The 24,776-nt window shown below is 38.6% G+C and overlaps 1 protein-coding gene and 1 non-coding gene across 4 annotated transcripts in view; one reads left to right on the top strand and one right to left on the bottom strand.

Moving 5' to 3' along the window:
* The first annotated feature begins 2,183 nt into the window (after positions 1 to 2,183).
* The window catches only part of MND1 (meiotic nuclear divisions 1), a 59,914-nt gene continuing 37,321 nt past the window's right edge, over positions 2,184 to 24,776 (top strand). The window contains exons 1-4 of one of the 3 annotated variants that reach the window (XM_072975411.1): positions 2,184 to 2,312; positions 6,696 to 6,761; positions 10,073 to 10,130; positions 13,360 to 13,508. In XM_072975411.1, coding sequence (XP_072831512.1) covers positions 2,310 to 2,312; positions 6,696 to 6,761; positions 10,073 to 10,130; positions 13,360 to 13,508 — 276 coding nt within the window. In that variant the 5' untranslated portion in view covers positions 2,184 to 2,309. Of the gene's footprint in view, positions 2,313 to 2,472; positions 2,744 to 3,006; positions 3,025 to 6,695; positions 6,762 to 10,072; positions 10,131 to 13,359; positions 13,509 to 24,776 lie in introns of those variants that run through there. The other 2 variants (XM_072975414.1, XM_072975423.1) reach the window with 2 other exon arrangements.
* Positions 5,656 to 5,728, bottom strand: TRNAA-GGC (transfer RNA alanine (anticodon GGC)). Its single transcript has one exon. It is a non-coding gene; the product is annotated as a tRNA-Ala (tRNA).

Here is a 24,776-nt window from a genome sequence, read left to right as displayed (position 1 = left end):
TGCATGGTATATCAGATGATTCCAGAATCATACTGGTGAAAATAGTAAATGGGAAAGAACTACTCGATGCAAATAAAGATTTTTAAAAGCAAAATATCCTTTGGTTTTTCACCTGAAAATTGTATCACGATATTCCTAAGTCAAGGACAAGATGGTGCTCTTGGATACCTGGTGTATTTATTTAATACACGTTTACTGAGTGTTTATCACATGTCAGGCACTGTGCTAGGCTTTGGTGATACAAAACTGGTTGGTTTAGTCTCTGACACAGAAAGGAGTCTGACATTATAGGGAAGCTGTCCAAGTAAATAATTACAAAATGGATCTGGGGTGCTGTGATAAAAGTACAGAGATCCTATCTGCTTGTGGGGTGGGGGTGAAGAGGCAGAGAGAAAAAGATTCCAGGAGGTGACACAGGAAAAAGAATGTGGGGCGAGAGGATGGCCATGTCCCAGGTCTCGGTTAAGTCTCTGGGGCACATCCCGTCAAGTGTGGGTCCTTAGCTTCACACAGGAAAGAATTCAAGAGTGAGCCACAGTTGAGTAAAGGTAGATTTATTCAGAGAGATACATACTCCATAGACAGAATGCAGGCTGTCTCAGAAGGTGAGTTTAGAAAGGCCATAAGCTGTGGGAATTGGGTGCTCAGTTTAAAGTGAATGTAGATATACACTCCATAGACAGACGGTAGTCCGTCTCAGAAAAAAGTGTTCCCCCAAGGGGTGGTGTTGCTAGTTTTTACATGCTTGATAACCCCATATGCTAACAAGTGGGAGGATTATTCCAAATACTTTGGGGAGGGGGCTGGGATTCCCAGGAATTGGGCCACTGCCCACTTTTTGACCTTTTATGGTCAGCCTCAGAACTGTCATGGCATCTGTGGGAAGACTACCATGTTAATCTATTACAGTGAGCGTATAATGAAGTTCGATGTCTACTGGAAGCCAAATCTCCATCTTGGCTCTCAAGGTCTACTGGGAGTTGAATTTTCTGCCATCTTGGTGTTAATTGTTGTGTCATTCCTTGAATGTCGGTGCCCTGTCCCCTTCCTGTCTGACAGGCTCACTTGAGCTATTTAAAGGATGGTTAAGAGTTAGCCAGGTGAAGAAAGGCTGTTCTTCATGGAGCAGATGAGGTGGGCAGACTGAGAGCAAAGGCAAGGCTTCCCACAAATGTCACCTTTATGATTTTTGAAAACTCTGTACAGCACTAGTGTAAGTATTTAATAGTTTTCTTAAATGTCACTTTCATTTCTGAGTGACGTACCTACTTCAGCTGTATCTTAATGCATGAGAATTCTAGGGTACGGTGTATTAATTACACATTTTCTAGTTCTAATATTAAAACATTTTCTAAATGTCTACCATTTTACAATTTTTATATCTTCTCATGCACCATCAATTGAATTGTATTGAACTCTAGGAAAAACTAAATAGAACTCTAAGCAATTCTATATATATATGTATTCTCTTACCGTGCTTCCATGAGATGCAACAGGGACAAATTCCTATATTAGATGCCACTCTTTGTTTCTAGTAAAATTAAACTTTAAAATGGTTCAAAATCTCGTACAATTATTTCCAAAATAACTAACTGAAAGGTCTGAGTTAATGTCACCTTGATGCAAAGGGACCCGAGCTTTTGATCTGAATCCTTATCTGTTGTCAAGTAACGACGTACCCTATTTTCGACCGTTTTGATTTAAAATTCATTCTCCTTTATCAAAAAAAAAAACAACAACTAAGGTTAAGACAAAGATACAAACTGATTTTTAAAAGCTGGAAAAGCTGTGGACAGCGATGGGGAAGATGAGACATGAAATTTAGAGAGACGCCGCCCCAGACCAGGCAAATCCGGATGTTGGGATGCTGTGTTTCCTTCCCCAGCAGCCAAACTGCCTGTTTTTTAAGGCAAACTTAGGCCGCGTTTCCGCTAAGCGAGGAACGACCTAAAGGCGAGGACTCAAGGCTTTCTTTTAGAAAAAAAAAAAAAGTCACTTTCAGCACGAAGGACGGAAGAGGCGGAAGCAGCTGGGAGACCTTGCTCGCCAGCAGCTGGAGTCAACCAAGCGGAGGCCGGCGGGCCAGGCAGGCCCCGCCCCCAGGAAAGGCCCCGCCCCGTCGCGACCGGCCGCTTGGCAGAGCCGCCAGGGGACGCTGCATGCCGTTGGGGTGAGGACCGGCCTCTCTTCCCCGCCTCCTCTCCTCTGCACCGCCCCCGGGGCGGTGTTGGCGCCAAAATCAAACCAGCCTGCGCGCCCCGCCCCTGCCGCGCGCAGGCCCCGCCGCCGGAAGCCGCGCCGCCCGCGCCATGGTAAGAGCTGGGAGCTCGCCCCGCGGTCCCCCTCCTCCCCAGTCACCGGGCCGCCGAGCCCCTCGGCCGCGTGGGACCCCCGGTTCGGTGTTGGCCGCCCTGGCGGGCTGCGGGGCCGCTCCCCCGCCCGGTGGACACCCCCCGGCCACCCCACGCTTTCCGGCTCCCGCGGCCCGAGCCGGGAGACTGAGGCGCCGCGCTGGGACCCCCGCCCGTCTGCCCCGGCGCCCTCCCGGGCGGGTTAGGTTAAAGATGGGAGCGTTCGAGAACGTTCCCCGAGTATCTCCCAGACCCTGCAGTCTGGCCGGCAGAAAGAACACGAGCCACTCCGGAGCAGCTCCTCGCCGCTAAAGGCGCAGCCCCGGGATGAGAACCGGAGGAGGCGGTGTCGGCGGGCAGCGCCGGGGCCGCCTCGGCTCCCAAGTGGCTCGGTTGGTCTTTGCCGTTTGAGTGCTTTCATGCTGTAACCGGTAGAGCGCATTTCAGGATCGCGCACGATTTCCAGAGTAACCTAGCGAATCTTCACTTCATGCCAGTTAGATGATTTCTGTGAAAATGTGTTTTTTGCTTTTTTTTTTTTTTTTTAACAAAGGGCAGGAATCGCTGCCGTTTTGTGCTTCAAAGGACGGCTGGCTGGTAGGGAGAGTCGCTTTGTTAGGGAAGCACCGTAAAGACTTAGTTTTCCTTGCATGCCATAATGGTTTAAGTCCTGGTAAGATACCAGATTGTCTCCTTTTATGATTTTAATGTCTTTCTGTTCATCCAGTCATTTTCATAAACCTTCAGTTTCATCCCACCCCTCGCTTCTATTGGTAGAGAATCAACATCTAGTGAAATAGATCTAAGATTTTAATATCTTAATTAAGTGGCCGTTATTTTGCAAGCTGGTGATGGACAGGGACCTGGGTTGTACGGTGTTTATTTGAGGGTACTTGTCCAGATGTAATTATAACTGATAACGGCTTCTTTGTGGTTAAACCAACAACCCAGCCACCTGGGCGTTAAATGATATAAGAAGCCAAACAGGTTTACGCTTAAATCTGTTACCAGTGCTCTGTGATATCGTATTTCTCCTTATAGAGTCACTGGCCTGATACAACTGACTGAGAACTATGCAACTATGTGCGTGAAATTTTTTTTGTTTTTGTCTTTTTACTTAAGCTCTCTCTACACCTGAATCATCTAATACTAAAAACTTTTGGTAAGATACATACTTATTTGTCACATATTACTAAGAAATAAGTTTCGAGTTATCTTGATCAAAGGTAACTTGTTCTCTTTCCTTATTTTGAATTAATAGTTGTTTGTTCCAATTTGGTTGGGCTTGCTGGGTAGAGTTGTTGTAAGTCCAGGTTTGTTTTTGGAATTGGAGAACTGCAGGGTGGTCTGCCACTTCTTAGGGCCCCAGGTGTCTCCTTTTAATTTTTCACTATTTTATTGCAGTTGATCAACAGGACTGACATTAGGGATTTTCTAAGTCTAATTGGAGAAGATTCCTCCCCCGTCCTTAACTGTTTGGTCCTCTTACTTACTAATTTGGTTGGATCTCTAACATATACTATCAGGAGATTTTCTTTAATCTTAAATATTAAATGAGCCCTTGCAGATTATTTTTTTTTGGAGAAATTTCTAAATATGGATTAATATGGCATCCATTTACATTAGTTACTTTAATTCTTGCCATGGTACTCTCCTGCTGTGGTTAATAATAAAAAAACTACTTGTCACGAAGGAGGCTGATGAATAAATTAGCCTGAAATCCGTGTTAACAGATGATACAGCTCATCCGTATTTCCTGAGTAAGTTTTACAGCTCCTGAGCTGAGAGAAAAGAGCTTTCTTAAAACTGTGAGCTCTCAGGACACTAGATTCTCCTCATTGCCTGCCCTCTGCGTGGCAGATTCTTGTGGAGTCTGTGGTCTCTTGAGCAATTTATAATACCAAAATGGTAGCCTTTTCTGAGGCTTTGTATCTATTTTCCACTGATGCAGCCACAGACTGGAGTCCTGAAAGGATTTTCACTGCCCTTGACATAACCCAGGTTCTGGGCTGAGAAGAGCTGTGTTCTCAATCCTGGGGCACAATTAAAGCACCTCACGAGTCTCAGAGATTCTTATTCATTCCATATGGGATGTGCTTGGGCATCAGTTACTTTTAAACGCTCCTGAGATGATTCTGATCTATGTGGAAGTTTGAGACCAACTGGACCAGAGGAATGAGCTGAATGGGCCTTCTAACTGGATGTGAATGGCTTGCTTTATTATGCTGCCAAGGCCGATGTGAAGGGAGGGTAATCAAGTAGTATTGTGCTCTAGCTCTGTACTTCAGAGTAGATGCTTTCTTGGAACTCACCTGGCTGAGGCTTTTCTGGTTTATCTCTCCAAACAAAGCAATAAATGGTTATCACAGAATTCCTTTTATTAATTTACCTTGTGTTGTACTTATGGGACTGCAGTGCACTCGGCAGAACCTGGTGATTGGCTGGATTTGGAGTAAGAGAGATGGAGGAAACCAGGGTGACTGCCAGGCCTCTGGCTTGGGTAACAAGGTGGTTGGTATCCAACTGAACTTAAGATCCAGAACAGCAGGTTTGGGCAGTAGACGTGGGAGAGGAAGAGGTCATTGTAGACCTCCTGAGTTGGAAGTCTGTTCAGCAGGCAGGTAGATACATGAGATTGAAGCTCAGGTGCACACTAAGTCCAGTGATGTATAGATTTGAGATCTCAGCGTAGGTGTTTGTTAAACCCATGAAAACAGCTGAGATCAGAGAGAAGGTGCGAGGCAATGAGGGGATCAATTGAGAACCCTGGGGAACTGCAGTATTGAGAGTGGACAGAGGGAAAAGAAGAAAGTAAAATTTTGAGGCTATGTGCTTTACCTATATGACTCACCAGGAAACACCTGGTAAATTTATTGCTGTGAAAATGATTTAGTGGGTTTCTAGGTTCTGCTGGTAAGATAGACTCGTGTACCCTGGTGTGCATTCACAGTGGCAGTTCCACATTCCTTCCGCATCTAGCGTAGGCTCTCATTTCTGATGGAGTTTATGGTTGGATGGGGCCAGTCAGTTTTTAGTTGTTGGTTGACTTCTGCCTGCTTTTTAAGTGCTGTAAGGTGTTTTGAAGTTCTAACTAAGCAATTTGTGTTCCCCTATAATCCCATGCAGTTTTTGAGAAAGATGCAGATCACTTTTTAAAAAAAAAGTGTGGAATCTTCCATGAGAGCACTAGAGATATTGGTTCTCATTCTCTTGTTTTTCTGTGAATTTTTTTAAAGACCTTTTTTTTATTTGTTTGGTTTTTTTGCGGGGGGGTAGGTAATTTGGTTTGTTTGTTTGTTTTTAATGGAGACACTGGGGATCGAACCCAGGACCTCGTGCATGCCAAGCACTCACTCTACCACTGAGCTATACCCTCCCCCACCTGTGAATTTTTGCATTAAGGAAATTTGGTCTTTTTTTAAATTGGACCTTAGGTATATACTCTATATACAATATATAATAAAATTTATCATTAACGTACATTTCAGTTACATATTAACTATCTTAATTTCAAATTGGTCAAAGGGTAGTTACAGAATAATAGTAACCCGAAGAGGCTTTCATTTTCTATTTAGATGTGATTTTCCTTCCTCCCGCCTACCCTCTACAGTGCTGCTACAGCTGTCGTACCAAGATGTAACTGATCTTGTCACTCCCTGCTTCAGAAATTGCTCAGTAGCTCCTCATTGCCTGGAACAAAGTCTGCTCTCTTTGGCTAGACAGTCAGCCTTGCATAATCTGGCCCAGACAGCCTTTGGCATCTCATCTGCCACTCCATCTACATACTCCACGCATATAATAATTGTCCCTGAGTGTTTGTCTTTCTGGTGCATTCCATGTACTACCATAACGTTATGCCTATTCAAGACACCTTTCTTACCGTTTCTCAACTTGACAAAATCCTGTTCATCTCTAGCCTTCCTAGCTAACCCTCCTCCCTCTCCAGGGTGGAATTAATTCATTCTGTCCCAGGTAGCAATCTGTGCACGTACCTGTTCATCAGTTATAAGTGGTTATGCCCATTTATTTTCTTTGAGAGATTGTTAAGTCTTTTGAAGGTAAATACAGTGACTTATTGGATCATTTAATAAATACTGAATTTCTACAAAATACCAGCTCTGTGTTAGTCACAGTTCTTGTTACCATACTGGCAGCACCTGCCACAAGGCTTGGCAGAGTGTTAAAATCTGTCTTGAGGCCTGGCTCTGAGAGTTACTAAACCTCTTCGTCTCAGACAAGACCATGAATAATTTCTGATAATGTTTTGAACCAAGTTGTTTTAAAATGCAACGTTTATTAAAACAACAACAACACAGTGTTCACTTTTTAACTTTTGTGCTTTAGTCGAAGAAAAAAGGACTGAGTGCCGAGGAAAAGAGAGCCCGCATGATGGAAATATTTTTTGAGACAGTAAGTCATTTTCCTTAAGATTTTTAGAATTTTGTGTAATCTTCTTAAGTGTGTGTCATCCAGTATTAACTCTACCTTTTTCATTAGAAAACAGTACTAACCAATATCCTGAATAACAGATAAAATTCTACAAGCTTTTGTGGTACCTGTGAGCTATGGAAAGAACCCTCCCCCAGTGTTTGTAGAATCTCTTCGTACATGCTGGCACTGCAGTTATCTTTCTGAGGCATGTATTTCATTGTCCCCTTTTGCCTGAAAATGATACTAATAGTTCACATCCACTGAGTGCTTCCAAGGTGCAAATCAGTATTCTAAGCCCTTGGTGTAGATTATCAAATTTTGTCCTTTTTGCCCCTATGAGATAAGTACTATTGTTATCATCCTCATTCTGCAGATCTGGACATCTGAACAGCCTAAGGTACCAGCCCTGATCTCAAAAGTGGAAGTGATAGTACTGGGATTAAAAACCCAGGGAGGGAAAGAAAAAAAAACAACCCAGGGAGAATCATCTGATTTTAGAGGGAATGCTAAATATCACCAACATTTATAAGCCTATGAATAATGTAACACGTAGTCCTCCTTAATTTGTGCCTGCCACTAACAGGAAACATGCTTGAAGTTTCCACTTCTAAGTGACAGAGCCAGGATTCAAACCCAGTCACCTGGCTCTAGACCCTGTTTTCTTCACCAAGCCAACATTCAGTGGCTTTTCTTGTTTCCAGGTTAAAATTCAGACTTTGGACCCACAAAAACATTTTAACTTCCTATGTCTTATGTCTTGACAGGACCTTCAAAGTCTTGTCTGGCCCCAGCCTACTGGCTGTTTTCATTATTTACAAATGTGAAGAAGATGGGAAAATGGCAAAATAGAATATGAAATCAATAAGTAATGATAATACTTGACATTTTCGTTTTGATAAAGCATATTCTTAATAAAACAAGTGAAATATTGTAGGGGCTTTTTTTTTTAATGCTTTGCCATCTAAGTGAAATCTTAGTAATCTTACTTATATATAATGACTTACTAAAAGTCACTGGCAATTCAGAACAGAGTATCATATTAATAATGATGATATGGTTAGGAAGATAAATTGATAACGTTTGCTGGTGAGGATTATGACTGTTCCTCTGAGTCGAAATATTTTTTCTATGCTCCTAGAGCAGGAGAAGTAGAATTAATTCCCACCAGGCAGTGGAAAGCTGGGGAGAGTGGTGAGGGAAATTATTTTGTCCTTTATGGAATTGTTAATTTTCTTGAATATCAAAGTTGGCTGTTTCTGATTGAAAAATATTCAACTCTTCTCTCAGTAACATTCAGATAGTAATGACTGTGACACTAATGAGTAGTAGCAGCTTAAAGAAGTTAATACTGTGTTTTTATGTAAAGCTAGAAATTAATTGTATTAATTGCTTGATTTCAGTTCTTATATTCCTATATATTTATTCTTATAAATACATAGTTAAAAGATTTATTTGAAGTTGCTAATGTAATAGAAAAAGACTTCTTTGCTGTTACCCTTAGGATGAACATGGCAGCAGTATCGCTCCATGACAGAGAACTTGCACCTCCAGTCTGCTTGACCTAACAGCTTTGCGACTTTGTGACTTACTTGACCTAAGTCTCAGTTTCCTCATCTATAACTGTACCTAGCTCACAGTGTTAGTATGAGGATTAAATGAGATAATCTGTGTAAAACATTTCAATGCCCAGATCACAAGTGTTTAATTAAAAATATTACTGTGTGTCTTCCATGGTATTTTGTTTTTATAGTTTTGTTTTTGAGGGCTAGAACCATTGTGTTCATCTCTTCTTTGTTATCTCTGTTTCTTGTTGGGGAGAACTATTATTTACTGGAGACCGTTTTCTCTGTTCGTTTAAATGACCCCACTTTAGTCCTGAGGCTGTTTCTTTGCGAGCATGTTTATCTACACAGCGGCCCCACTGGGGCAGCCAGTATGTCTGGGGCTCTTCTTTGATGACCACATGTGGGCAGATATCTCAGTGAGTTTATGTTCTTTTTCCAGGGAATCTAAGGTATTTGCAAATAGGTTTGATTAATTGATTTTTTTTAAATGCATTAGCGACCTAAAGCCAGTAATTTATTGCATGTTCTCTGAGACCCTACAGAATTATTTTTTGAGAGTTTATTCCCAGAGGGACAAAAATTGATTTCACACTTTCTAAGACCAATGATTCAGTATTTTCCTTAATTTACTTAATCTTAAGTGTACTGAGATGAAGTTACTTTTTCCAGCTTTTTATCATTCAAGATGAAAGAATTTCACAGTGAAGGACTATATGCCCAACCTAGATTCTACCTGTAATATTTTGTACTCTGCTTACTTTATTAATATATAATATTCATCTGTCCACTCCTTTATCCATCATCAGTTCATCTTTTTGAGGGCAGGGGAGTGTATATCTTTTGTGAATTGTCTTCTCGGCAGTCTTTTCAGTTTCTTAACAGTGCCCTTGAATGGGCAGACATTTTAAATTTTTATGATGTCTAATTTCCATCTTATTGAAGTTGCTTTTTCAAGTTTATTTTGGAAGAAATAGATCCCAGATTTCCATAGCAATAATCACAATAGTTCTGTTCTAATAACTGAATACTTCAGTCTTTTCAAATATTTCACTTCTGTTATCCAAGTTCTTTTTACCACTTCAGCCAAGGCTTATTACAAGAAGAAAGGAATATTCTACATAGATTTTTTTCCTCAACCGTAAGATTAAATATTCTACTTGTATATCGTGCGATAATGTTTTGTTTTGCACGTGGTAGACATGCAGTAGGTATAGGTGAACGATTGATAGGCAGCCCTGAATTGTATGATGGTCATGTTTAGGTGCAGCTCTTCCGTGAAACTGTAAATGTGAACAGATCTTGACAGCTGTCTGTTTTGCTCTTAGTTAGAGCTGCTAAATCTGTGATGTATGCTATGTGCTAAGCAAAGCATTGCTTGTGTTTTCTTCAAGTCAGAGTGTCAGAGAAGCTGATTATCTCATGTTAAATGATTCATGATGACTAGTTTTTATACTTCGCTGGGAAGATGTTCTTTACTTTCTGCCCTCCACTAACTTTAAAGAATTGTATGTTCATGCAAAATCTGTCCATTTTAAGTTCTGTTGGAAGTATTAAACAAGATAATTAATTTCTTTTAGCTCTAAAATTCTTAATTCCATAGCACTGTTCATTTCCAGGCATAGGTTTTTAGTACAGTATTTTATAAACATAATATGGTAAATATAAATATATAGTAGGAAATAAATACATATTTTTCACCTTTTTTTTAATAACTCTTTTAAACAGAAAGATGTATTTCAATTAAAAGACATGGAGAAGATTGCTCCCAAAGAAAAAGGCATTAGTAAGTATCAAAAAAGTTCCAGAATATTTTGGTAAATACCGGTCATCTTTTTTTGCAACAGTCTTTCACTTTATAAATTTCTAGAGATGAAGAATGTTTCTAAAATCCCTTATATAATATCTCTGGGCCACAACCATGATTCTTGTGTTTGAAGTATCTGCTCTAGGAAAACTGAAACGGAATATGCATGCATGCATGTGCACACATACACACATAATATGTACACACAATTGTACACATTTATCTATGGGAATAATTTCCTTCAAAAGAAGTAAAAACTATTCATGTATGTTCTAGTATTTGTTAAATGTGATTTGTATGGTGTTAATTTTCTACAGCTGCTGTAACAAATTACCATAAACTTGGTGGCTTAACACGATAGAAATTTGTTCTCCCATAGTTCAGAAGTCTAAAAATAAGGTGTTGGCAAGGTGGGTTCCTTCTGGAGGCTCTGAGGGAGGATCTGTTTCATGCTCTTCTCCTAGCTTCTGGTGGCTGCCAGCAGTGTGCCTGGCTTATAGACACAGCATTCTAATCTCTGCCTCTGCATGGCCTTCCCATTGATTTTCTTCCCTTGGTGTCTTATAAGGACACATGTCATTGGATTTGGGAACCCACCCTAAATCCAGGATGATTTCACTGTGAGGTCCTAATTACATCTCTATAGACCATTTTCCAAGACAAAGTCACATTCACAGGTTCTGGGGGCTATCTTTTCAGGGGTCACTGTTAAACCCACTATGTATTTTATGTATATATATAACATTATTTTCTGATTACATAAGCTATATTTGTTTGTTTCAACAGATTTGGAAATTATAAAGAATATTATAAAAATAAAAGTTGTTCATAATCCCTCTGAGATCACCCCTGTTAACATTTTGGTGTATTTTGATGTCTTACTCTTAGATTCTGTTTATCTGTGTGTGTATATATCTGTCCCTTTCTCTGAGAGGGAACCATGCTGCATATACAGCTTTGTGTTCATGTAGTTTTTCATATAGCATTATATCATCTACATTTTCTTATGTCATTTGCTTTAAAAAAAATGATTTACAACATCTGCATCTGCTAATGTTTTATTCTATGACCACCCACTGTGCCATAATTTGCTTAGCCTGTTAGCTATTATTGACCATGCAGATTGTTCCCAAATTTTGCTGCTAGAATTAATATATAAGTAACATGCCATCCATAGATTTTTCTCCTAAAAGACTTATTTTTTACAGCTTTTTTAATTTCAGGATTTCTCATATACTTCCTCACCTCCATCATCAACATCACTCACCAGCAGGACATTTGTCACAACTGATGAACCTGCAAGGACATTTCATAATGACCCAAAGTCCGTAATTTATATTAGTATTCACTCTCAGTGTTGCATATTCTGTGGGTCTGGACAAATGTACAGTGACACAGATCGTTGTTACAGTGTCATTGTGGTATCATACAGAGTATTTTCACTGCCTTAAAAATCCTCTGTGCTCCACCAATTCATCCCTTCCTCTCCCCCCACTATGAACTTTTTTCTACATCTCATGTTACTTCATTAGGAAGTGTCCCTAGAAACAGAGTAGAAAAAGAGACTTATGTAGTTTTGGGCTTTTTATATGTATTCTTAAATTGCCTTCAGGAAAGATTATACCAAATTCTACTCAAATTCATTTCTCAAAACTGTTTTCATTTTTAGAATTCTTTGACATTTCCTTTCGGTTTGTACTTCTTTACAAATGAGGTTGAATGTTTTGTATTTGGTGTCAATTTTATTGCTTTTATTTATTAAATCTTTAAATTTTTAATAGATTTTTATTAAATTTACTCTAGGAAAAACTAAAATGGACATTAAAATATGGATAATTTCTTGGTGTAGTTTTGCCTAATAGAAAGCTTGAATAATTCATGAATTTCAAACATTTGTGAAATATGATTTTATATTTTTACATGCTATTTTTAAACTTTTCTGATCTTTAATCTTACCCCAACCATAACCTCCAGTTTCTTTCTTTCTTGTTGAATTTTTCATAGTAGTTTTGTTTTTGTTTCCTTAGCATAATGAATAATACATATTTATTGTTGGAAGAAAATAAGAAAAATGAGCAAAAAGAAGGAAATACAAATTGCCTCTTAACCTTACATTCAAAATAACAACTGTCACATTAGTGCATACTATCTTTTAACTTGTTTTTCTGTATAATACATTTTGAATGTGTATATATCCAGGCCATTAAATTTTTGTAACGTAAATTTAATGAATGCATAGTATGTCATTGCAGTAAAATACTTTTACGAGTCCAGTAATTGGACTGATTTGTAAGTTTTTACTGTTGAGAACAGTGCTTTAACAAGCATCCTTATGCATATCCATCATTATTTTCTTTAGCTGAATTTATAAAAATGGAATTTCTGTATAAGAGATATGCACAAATCTCAGGTTTTAGATACATAGTGCTATATTTTCCCACTCATTTCCCTGAATCCTTTATTATAATTTTTGATGTGTTTAACTTGGTAGTCAGGAAATCATATCTCATGCCTTATTTTGCATTTCTTGAATTGTTAGTGGGTTTGAACACTTTTCTTGTTTCTTATTGATCATGCGTATTTTATAGATGCCCATTGATGTATTTTGTTTTTCTATTGGAGTATTTGTCTTTTTAAAATTATTTTTGAAAGCTTCTTGTTTATTAACTTATTAACTCAATCTATAATATTTTTTGACTTTATTTATTAATATTATTTTTAATTGAAATGCTGTCAGTTGCAATGTGTCAATTTTTGATGTACAGCAGTACAATGTCCCAGTCATGCATACATATACATATAATCATTTTCATATTTTTTCATTAAAGTTTATTACAAGATATTGAACATAGTTCCCTGTGCTATACAGCAGAAACTTTTTTTAAAATCTATTTTTATGTGTAGTGACTATCATTTATAAGTCTCAAACTCTCAAATTTATCCCTTCCCATCCACTTTCCCCGGTAACCATAAGATTGTTTACTATGTCTGCAAGTCTGTTTCTGTTTGTAGATGAGTTCATAGTGGCCTTTTTTTTCCTTTTCTTTTTAGATTGCATATATGAGTTATATCATATGGTATTTTTCTTTCTCTTTCTTGCTTTACTTAGAATGACGTTTATCTATAATGTCTATTGCAAGTGTTTCCCCAGTTATTGGCCTTTTAATTTGTGTCTTAATATGGAATCTTTAAAAATTACCTCTTTCAGCTGCTATGTCAGTAAAAGAAGTTCTTCAGAGCTTAGTCGATGATGGTATGGTTGACTGTGAAAGAATTGGAACATCTAATTATTATTGGGCTTTTCCAAGTAAAGCTCTTCATGCCAGGAAACGTAAGTTGGAGGCTCTGGAATCTCAGGTAGGCCACCACAGTTAAAAATAATAGATTTGCTTTGTAAGAAAGAAATTTGTTTTGCTTAATCCTGTTTTCATTTAGTGGTTTCCGTTAAATTTTTAACATGCATTATTGGACTCAAAGTCTAAAGATAATCAACATCTCTTTTTCTCAGAGCACAAGGACCTTAGGATATTTTAACTTTCATCTTCTTACATGCCATGATGTTGTTTTCTAGTATTTAAGTTCTTTATAGGTTTACAGAAAAATTGATCGGAAGATACAGAGAGTTCCAAAATACCACCCCTCTCTCCCCACCAAACATAAAATTTCCCTTAATATTTACATCTTGTGTTAGTTTGGTACATTTGTTACAATTGATGGCCAATATTGATATCTTATTATTAACTAAAGTCCATAGTTTACATTAGGGGTTCATTCTTTGTATTGTACATTCTGTGAGTTTTGACAAATGCATAAATGTCATGCATCTAACACTACAGTATCGTATAGGATAGTTTCACTGCCCTAAAAATCTCTTGTGTTTCACTTATTTCTTCATCCTTCCCTCTCCCCTAACCCCTAGCAACTGCTGGTATTTTTACAGTCTCTAAAGTTATGTTTTATTCAAAATATCATCTGGTTGGAATCATTATAGTTTACAGCTTTTTCAAAACAAGGAAGGTTGGCTTCTTTCACTTAGCAATATGCGTTTTAAGTTCCTCCATGTCTTTTGATGGCTCATTTCTTTTGATTGACGAATAATACTCCATTCCATTGTAAGTACCACAGCTTGTTTATTCTTTCAACTATAGAAGGAAATCTTGGTTATTTCCAAAAACATAGTCCCAGATCCCATCACACTTAGTGAGCTGTTTTTCATCCTTTTATGGGACTGATGCCATGAATTATCACGTGGAACGTACACGTAATTACAGTACAGGAGCCCCCCTTATTTGCAAGAGATATATTCCAAGATCCCCTGGTGGATGCCTGAACCTGTGGAACGTACTGAATCCTATTTATGCTATGGTTTTTTACTGTATATATATACCTATGATAAAGTTTAACTTATAAATTAGGCACAGTAAGAGATTAATAACAGTAACTAGGAATAAAATAGAATAGTTAATAACAGTGTGAATACGGTTTATCTCTCTCAAAATATCTTACTGTACAAATATAATGCCTTTTCCATCTTAACAAAGCACTCATCACGCACTGTGGCTATAACTTTTGCAGTTTGAGGTGCAATAGCAAAACTGGCATGAATTTCTTTTTCCTTCTTCACAATTTCATGGATAGCAGATTCATTCTTACCATAGATTTTAGCAACCTCAGTGTATGATTTTTCTTTTTCCTTAGTAAGTTGAGAACTTTCACATTTTCACTTAAAGAAAACACTTTACAGCCTCTCTTTGGCATATCCAAATTGCCAGCCTCACTATTCTTAGGCTTTGGGGCCATTATTAAGTAAAATAAGGGTCATTTGAGCACAGGCAGTGTGATACCATGACATTAACCCAGTAACCAGGATAGCTAAGAAGTGACTAAGGGGCAGAATATGCTGGACCAAAGGATGACTCATGTCCCGTGTGGACAGAGCGGGATGGTGCAGGATTTCATCACGCTACTCAGAATGGCACACAATTTAAAACTTATGAATTGTTTATTTCTGGAATTTTCCATCTAATATTTTCAGACTGTGGTTGACCACAGGTAACTGAAACCGTGGGAACTGAAACCACAGATAAGAGGAGACTACTATATAGGCAGGAAATGAGACTTTAGGGAAAGGGGCTGTGGACTTGTTTGGGGGTGAAAGGAGGAAGAATCCTGATTGTCTGGAAGATAACAAGAACAGGAAAAGTGAATCAACAGAAGTAAAGTAAATTAATTTCTCTCTGGAAGTTATGTGAGATTGTGTTTCTTCACAGGGAAATCCTCCTGAAACACCACTTTTTTAAAAGATGCTCCTGGGTTTAAGAAGGTTCATGTTTATAGGAAGTCTTCTTTCAGTCAGTATTCTTCATTACAAGCAGCACTAACTCTGGCTGATGTTAGCAGAAAAGGAATTTATTGAGAGATATAAGGTGGACTTGCAGAATCACTGGGAAGAGTGGACACCCAGTTCTAAAAGTGGGCAGGAACTGAGGGAAGGTTCGCAGAAAGACCACAGCCGAACACACCGTGAAGCCTGTCTGGTGAGGATACTGTGCCTCAGAGCCCTGAACACCTCACCTAACTGTTGACATTGCTGACCTCAGAAGGTAACTCCACTGGCACTCCTGGCCCTGGCTGAAGAACCAGATATTGCTACCACCAAAATAAACAAAAAGCCACAGAGAAACCTCTTTCCCAGTTCCCAGTCACAATTCTGGGAGGTACATGTGATTGGCCAAACCTGGTCGTGTGCCAGGGGAGCTGGTAAAGTAAATAATTAGGGTTTCTAGTTTCTATGAGGGAAAGGAGCTGCCTCCTTTTGGTGCCTGCAATTTCCCAAAATATGAAGGGGGGTTGGGTTCTGAGTAGCACTTCCTCTCCTCCCATGGTGGATATATACCCAGAAAATAAATCAAGAGAAAAATCTGGAAAGGAGCACAGAACTTGAAGTCAAAATAACAACAGATTTATTGAATACGTACTTTCCTCTGTGTGCCAGGTACTGTTCTAGGCACTTGGAATTCATTAGTGAACAAAGAATGGAAGCAGGAGACCAGGAAGTTATCAGAAAAATCCAGCTATGAAGTAACAGTGGTTTGAATCAGGTCATAGCAGCCCACCTACCTGCCCTCAGCCCTAGACAACCACTAGTTTATGTTCTGTCTCTGTAGATTTCCTTGTACTGGACATTTCATATGAATGGAATCACATAATGTGTGTCTTTCATGACTTGCTTCTTTCATTTAGCAGGTTTTTAAAATTTGTCCATGTTGTAATATGTATCAGTACTTCATCCCTTTTATGGCCAAATAATATTCCATTCTACAGATATACTTCATTTTGTTTATCTGCACATCAGTTCCTAGCTATTTGTTTTTTTTCTACCTTTTGACTATTATGAATAATGCTATAAAATTTCACATACAAGTCTTTGGGTGGACATATGTTTTCATTTCTCTTAGGAATTTCTGGGTCATATGATAACATACTTAATTGATTGAAGAACTTCCAGAGTGTTTTCTAAAGTGGTTGTACCATTTTGCGTTCTTACCAGTAGTGTATGAGGGTTCCAGTTTCATCACATCCTTACCAAAACTTGCTAACTTTTTGATTCTAGCCATACTAGTGGGTATGAAGTGGTTGTATCTCATTATGGCTATGATTATCATTTCCCTGGTGACTAATCATGAGCGTCTTTTCATGTGTTTACTGGCCACTTGTGTATTTTCTTTGGAGAAATGTCTAATCAGACCCTTTGCTCGTGACTCATCTCTTAAACATGATGCTACTTTTTTTTCCTGCTAGGAAACAACATGCATATTTATCACTCAGCAATGTTTTTTAAACTTAATTATGCAATTAAAAACTTTTTACAGGGTAATTTAGTTTTAGACCTTACTACATTTTCCTGTCTTCATAGATTTTGTTCTTACTTTTATCCCCTTTGAAAGTTCCCTTGTCTTTCCTTTCTGCTTAGCCAGTTCTAAACATCTCTCCTCAGGAACCTTCTCAAGCTCCTATAGCTTACCGTATTCTGGCCGTTCTCTAAACTTGAGTAATATTTTTGGTTTTACCGTAAGTAAAATGTGTTCCTTTGGCAGATATGGCTGGTTGCCTATCTAATAAGCATTGCTACTTCCTTCATTACTAACAAAACACTGTGTTGACGTAGCTGCGTGTCCTGCTAAAAAAACGTTAATCTTCCCAGACTCCCTTGCACCCAAGGACAGCAATGGGAAACAGTTCTAATGAATGAGGTGTAAGTGGAAAACTGGCTTTGAGGTTTATGGGAAAGCATTCACTTTCCTGATGAAAGCAAAACCCTTTTGTCTTCTTTTCCATGATACGGACATGAGATCATATTGTGACACCCCCAAGGTAACAAGCATTCGAATGAAGACATTCCCTAAGAATGGCAGGACCTGGATAAAAAAAGGCTTGGGTCTCTGGTGGCACTGAGACACTGCGCTAGCCTTGGACTCCCTTACCTCTGGAGTTCATATTACATAAGAAAATTAAGCCCCTGTTTAATCTAGTTTTGGTCAAAAACTCTCTTATCTGTAGCTGAGTGTATTCCAAATGGATAAAATTGCTTTGATGACTTTTTCTACATAAACGTGACTTAGATCTCATACTAGGAGTGTATTGCTGTGGAACAAAACTGTACTCTTAAACTTCATGGCTTAAAGAATCGAACATTTATATCTCACAATTTCTTTGGGTTAGGAATCCAGGCACAGTTTAGTTAGACTCCAAGTCTCACATGAGATTGTAGTGAAAACTGTTGGCCAGAGCTGCATTCTCATCAGAAGGCTCCTCTGAGAGAGGATTTTCTTCTGAACTCAATCATAATGGTTATTGGATTTAGTTCCTTGCAGGCGATTGTGCTGAGGTCTTCAGTTCCTTGCAGGCTATCGGAGTGATGGCCATAATTTCTTGATAGCTTTTAGCCAGCTGTCTCCCGCGTTCCTTATATCATGACAGCTGCCTTCCCTCAGAGCAAATGCGTGTGGAGAGGCCAAGACAGAAGCCACAGGTTTTTTTGTAACTTAATCTTGGAAATGACATCACATCACCTTTGCCTCATTCTGTTCCCTAGAAACAAATCATTAAATTTAGTCCACACTTACACATGGGCATAAATACCAAGAGGCAAAGATCATTGGGATCATCTTAGAAGATACTTATCACAAATTTTTCATTCTTTTAACTTTTCACATGTATAAAATCTCTTTGATTATTTTTAAAAAGTAGCCTCACTGAGGAATAATTGGGTTACAAAAACTGCTCACATTTAAAGTTTATAAACTGACAAGTTTTGACATATGTATACCTCCAAGCAACCATCACCGCAATCAAGATAAGGAGCATACCTTTCACCCCTAAAAGTTTCTTCCTTCCTCTTTTTAATCTCTGTCTCCTGCCCACCCCCCACGCACACAGACATGCTGCTTCCCCTGCCCACTTCCCCCGGCAACACTGATTGGCTTTCTGTCATTAAACGTTAGTCTGCATTTCTTAAAATTTTATGTCAGTGGCATCATGCGGTATATACTCTTTTTCCTGGCTGCTTTTACTCAGCATAATTAAAGTATATCCATTACTGCCATATATCCTACTCATTCGTTTTTATTGCTGAGTGGTGTTTCGCTGCATAGATATACTAGAGTTGTTTGTTGATGGACATTGCAGGGTTTTGTTTACTTTAGTTTGAGGTTACTAGAAGTAAAGCTTTTAAGAATATTCGTATATAAATCTTTGTATGGACATATGTCTTCATTTAAATTGGATAAATACCTAGGAATAGAATGGCTGGATCATTTGGTAGGTGTATTTTACTTTTCAAGAGACTGCCAGGCTGTTTCTCAAAGTGCTTATGCCATTTTACATTCCCACCAGCAGTGTATAAAAGTTCTGGTCCCTCCACATCCTCATCAGTACTTAGTATGATACCCACTCTAATAAAATATGTAGTGATATCTTGTGATTTTAATTTTCGTTTCCCAAGGGCCTTAGAATGTTGAGCATCTTCGCAAGTGTTTGTCATCCATATATCATCATTGATGAAGTATCTATACAAATCATTTGCCTTTATAAAAATTGACACGTTTATTTTTATTATTAAGTTTGGGCAGTTTTTTTGCATATTCTCGATACAAAATCCTTTATCAGATAAGTGCATTCCAAATGTTTTCTCCCTGAGGAGGGGCTTCAAGATGGAAGAATAAAAGGACATGGAGCTCACCCTCTGCCACAAATACATCAAAAATACATCTACATGTGGAACAGTTCTCACAGAATACCTACCAAATGTTCTCCCAGTCTGTGGTTCGCCTTTTCATTTTCTTAACTGTCTTTAGAAGAGCTAAAGTTTTAAGTTTTAGGGAAGTCCAGTTTATCAGCTTGTTGCTTTATGACTGGTGTTTCTGGTGGTGTATCCTACCTTCCTCCAGGCATTTATTCATGCCTGAAATTAGGCATAATCAGGTGCTGATTAAGCATTTCTTTGTTGACTTTTTAATCCAGAGATAATCTGGCAAAATGTCACTTCATTTCTTTGCCTCCGGATTTAGCATAATCTTTACTTAGCAAATGGAGGAGTTCGGCAAACCTTAATAGAAGAAAGAGATTCTTGCTAGTACAGTGAATGTATTTTTAATAAGTGAACTTAATATCATTACTTATTTATTCTGAATGATTGAGGAATAAGATGTTCTTATCAGTTACTGTCAATATACTCCTCTCCCTGCTGGTCTGAGAGTTGTCATCCAATGTATGTTGTGACACACCCCTGTCCCCCAGCCCCATTTACAAGCTGGAGGTCAAAGCTTACTCTCACACACTTACTCAGAAGTTAGAGTTCAAGTTAGAGGCCAGCACATAGGCAGTAGGTCCTATACCTTAGAACCTCTGTGGTTCTAAGCACCACAGAAGTAAATGACGAGTTAGATTTTGATATGTCATTCATAAAAGATAGCCTTGGCATTTGCTATAAATAACTTCTTTAAAAGAAAAGAAAATACTTAGTATCATTTCACTGACATAAACTTACCTTATTTTTCACTGAAATTTGAGAGGGAATGTCAGTATCATACTAAGTCCCTCAACCATGGTTCTGAAGATGACTTATTTCAGAGAGGCCATATGGCCTAATGGGAAGAGAAGCAGTTAGAAATTAAACATGGATTGAAATCACAGTTTCACGTTTTACTAGTTGGAGTGGGATGAAGTGAAAAGTGTTCTATGGCTAACTGCCTGAATGAGTGATAGAAACATGCTGCAAGAGATGGTGAGTTTTATATAAAGATAGCAGTCCCTCACTTACTGTCGAATTGAACCAGATTCCAAATCCAGGGTTGCACTGAGGATCAGTTTATTCAACATATTGCCGAAGTAAAATGTTAACTTCTTCGGAGTTTCTTGTTAATTACTTCCAGATTATACAGAGAGGGAGCTCTTAGTTGTATTTTTTTTTTCCTCTCATTCTGTTATGCTTTGGTTCTGCCAGTGATTCCAATTATGTACAGGAATGTATTCGTCTCTTGAGAATAGACATTCTTGTAGTAAGTTTGAAAATTAAATCAGGAAACACATTTTTTTCTCTCATGCCTTTAGGTTATATGTGTTGATCATCATTAAAGACAGTCTAAAATCCTCATGGGTATAATTTCTGTTTCTCTGTAATATTTTATAAGATAGCAGATAAGCCATCAACTGTGTGGGGGTTGCATTAACTGCTTCTACAGATTTTCACTGTGTGCCTCCACTGTACACTGTGCTAAGTTCTTCGAGCAATATAAAAATCAAAATATGTGTTTCATGTCAAGGTAATTTATACTTTACTTGGTAAGGCAAGATAAATACCTGATATAGTTAATTAAGTTTTTAGGAAAGAAAATCTGTATAGTTAAGGAAGACTTCTTAGAAATGGTTCTTTTGAGCTGACAGTTGACCAGATCTAGGTGGAGGGAGGCGATTGCCGAGGGAGATGGAGGGCACCGGGATGCTGTTGCTGATAATTGCAGCCACAATCTATTGAGCAGTTTGCCAGGTACAGTTTTAAGAGCTTGTCTTAGTCCATTCAGGGTTCTGTAACAATATCCTAGATTTGCTAGCTTATAAAGAGAAATTTATTTCTCAGGGTTCTGGAGGCTGCTCGGGTAAGAGCCCTTTCCTGGGTCACAGACTCCTTGTTGACTCCTCACATGTGGAAGGGGCTGGGTGTCTCTCTGCAGCCTTTTATAAGGCTTCAGTCCCAGGCTCAAGGGCTCTACCCTCATGACTTAAGCACCTCACAGAAGCCCCCCCTACTAATACCTTTGGGGGTTAGGATTTCAATGTATGAATTCTGGAGGGACACACATATTCAGACCAGAGCAGAGCTTCTGCGTGCTGTGTATTATTTGATTCTTAAAGCTGCACGAGGTAGCTATTGTTATGAACTCCCTTTTACGTGTGAGACAACTGGAGACTCCAAGAGGTTAAATAACTTGCCCAAGGTGACAGTATTAGTGGTAAAGCATGATTCAAATCCAGGCATCCTGACTCTGTAGTCCTTGCTCATAACCACAGATAAACACAACTTAAAAGCAAATTACATTTAGTGGATAGTTGGTCATTGACTTGGAAAGAATATGCAATTTTTCATTGTATAGAAATGGAGAAATAAGATTGGACATTAGATTGAGGCCATATTATGGATTATCTTAGTGATTGGTTAGCTCTTACCATGTACACCAAGCAGGGGAAGTTGAAATTTTTCCTTCCAGAATGTTATGGGTTTTTTTCTTGGTCTAATTGCTTAAAAATTAGATTATAAACTTAGAAAATAGTGTTGTTACTTTCTGGTATTAAGCAAAAAAGGTTTTCCCCTCTCTGTATATGAGTAAGATTTTATCATTAGTGTTGCTGAGAATAATTTAAGGTGTAGTAATTTATTTTTGCAAGGCTGAAATAAATATTTGGGTTGGGTGAAGAAGTAGTTGTTAACTAGCCTCTAAATATCTGTGACCCAGATGCATTCCTCAGGTTTTTTCAAGTAAATTAGTAACTTCATTGTATGCAAAGATGATGAGTGTGGTAACATATGTTCAAGTCTGGTGGTCTTCTGAAATATATGTAAATATGTTACGGTATTTGGATGACAGCAGAAGCAGCCATTTTTGGTTCAACGGAAAGTAGAAATGACCAGATCCTTTTCTCATGTCTTTGTTGTGCTTTTGTTATGAATTTTAATGTAACTTAAAATGTAATTATATTGTGGAAACTCCCAAGTGAAATGGCATTTTTCTGTGTCCTGAAGAATGTATAGAACTTTATTAAAGGTCAAGAGATGATTTTTATTTCTTGATAACAGTTTCAAGAATTTTGGCTGAAACTTGCTGATTTTCCCCAGCATGATAATAATTTCAGTGTGTGTATGAGAGAGACGAAGAGTCTGTCTGTCTCTCTGTGGTCTTTATGAATATTCTTTGTAAGGAAAAGCCACACAAAATGCATTAAACCATTCTTCCAATCATCCTCTGGTTCTCATCTTTTTTTGCCCCTTCCAAATAGCTTGCCCTTCATAATGAAGGAACAGTCTCAACTTCCAGGGAGTGACTCTGTCCATTTTACCTTGGCTAATACTGATGATGCAGGATGGTGTTCTGTAATGTGTGCAGACTAGGTGAGAGCAGCGTTGTAATTGTTATGCCTAATTCACATGGAGTCAGTCACCTGGCAGTGTGGGGAATAACTGGCCAATACTGATTTGAAATGCACACTTTTGGTTTTTTCCCAAAAAGAACAGCACTTTCAGTATGCTTTTATTTTTGTGTTTGTGCCCTTTCCCTCCTTCCAGGACTCCCCATTCTGACTTGAATGTTTGTTTTCTTTACTGCTGTAGCATCCTGAGTCTAACTCCAGTCTTTCACGCTGTGCTACCGCTGTTACTGAACACGGTCTCTCAGTCAACCTGTACCCTCAGCACCTGGCACAGCTCTTAGCGGATGACAGATATCTAACACACGAATGAGAATTAGGGGAAACAAAGGATGTGAAGTCAGTCTTTTTTTTTTTAACATCTTTATTGTGGTATGATTCCTGTACAGTAAACTACACATATTTCAGGTGTATAATTTGATTAAGTTTGATAGATGTATATAAAGTCAGTCTTAATGATAACAATCCACTGATTCAGAGAATTTCATTAGTGCTGCAGCAAGTCTGTGTAGCAGTTTTTAACTTATGTTTTTAAAATTTTGTTAGAGGGTCGGAATGTAGAAATCATACTCTTTCTTTTGTTTTCTTGCTCTGCTGAGATCTTCCATAGTTCTTCATCCGAGTTCTGGTTTGCAGGTCATTCATTTCTAGGGGAAGGTAGTTTAGGGGACAGATTTTCGAGGAGTCAGTTTATGATAAGTGTTACGTTTTGAAATCTATACTGACTTGAATTTCGGGCTTGGTGTATGGGTTTTGGGAGACACTAATAGATTCTCTGAGGATAATTCAATGATTCTTTTTTTTTTTTTTTACCAGTTTTTAAAAATGAGTACACATCTTCTTCCATTTACAGTGGGGTTACATCCGGTAACCCCATGGTAAGTTGAAAATACTGTAAGTCAGAAATACATTTAATACACCTAAGCCACCGAACGTCATAGTTCAGCGTAGCCTTCCTTATAAGGGCTCTGAGCACTTATATTAGCCTATGGTTGGGCAAAGTCATCTGACACAAAGCCTGTTTTATAATAGCTCTTGTAATTTATTGACTACTGAAAGTGACAGAGTTGTTGCCTGGGTCCAGAGCAGTTGTGAGTGGATCCATCATTCCCCCTCATGACGGCGTGGCTGCCTGGGGGCTACGGCTCACTGCTGCTGCCCAGTGTCAGGACAGAGGATCATACTGCATGTCAGCAGCCCAGAAAAGGTCTGAATTCCAAATTCCAAATACGGTTCTACCGAACAATTTTAATGCATAATTATAAAGTAGAAAAAAAATCATTAGGTCAAACCACTGTAAGTCGGGAACCATCAGTACATAGAATTCTTTATTGCCGAAACTGGACAAAGAGTAGGTCCGCTTTTGGGCTATGTGGACAACTTGAAATATTTTATGAATAAAAATAGGCATTACTTCTATTGAAATTCATTTAGTTCGGTAAATGTTTAGTGAATACTTGCAGTGGTAGGCCCTGTGACTCATGAAAGGGATGTAATGCTAATTTAGGTCCTCCAGGACCTCACAGTGAGGAGACCCACGTCAGCAGATCACTGCAGTATGATGTGATCGTGTGCAGTACGGCAGAGGATGGGAGTACAGAAGAGGGCGAGAGTTAGTCTGCCGAGGAAGGGCTTTACTGTTAAGGAAGGAGAACTTTACGTTGGCTCTGGAAAGATGTACGGGAGTTCATAAGGGAGTCGAGAGTGAAGGGCATTCTGGGTACAGAGACCTGTAAGTTAAGGCAGTATGTACAGCACAGTGGTTTAAGAGAGTGCACTCTGCACCCAGACTCTAGATTCAAATCCAACTCCTTCCATTTACTCATAATCTCTGTGCCTCTGTTTTCTCCTCTAAAAAATGGTCCTGATGTTTCCTACGTCACAGGGTAGTTGTGACAGTCAGCTGCCTCCAGTGATGACTAATCC

Source organism: Vicugna pacos, chromosome 2 (assembly GCF_048564905.1).
Source record: "Vicugna pacos chromosome 2, VicPac4, whole genome shotgun sequence".
In the NCBI taxonomy this organism is placed as follows: Eukaryota; Metazoa; Chordata; class Mammalia; order Artiodactyla; family Camelidae; genus Vicugna; species Vicugna pacos.
Note: the sequence above shows the minus strand (reverse complement) of the source record. Positions and strands in the feature narration are given on the sequence as shown.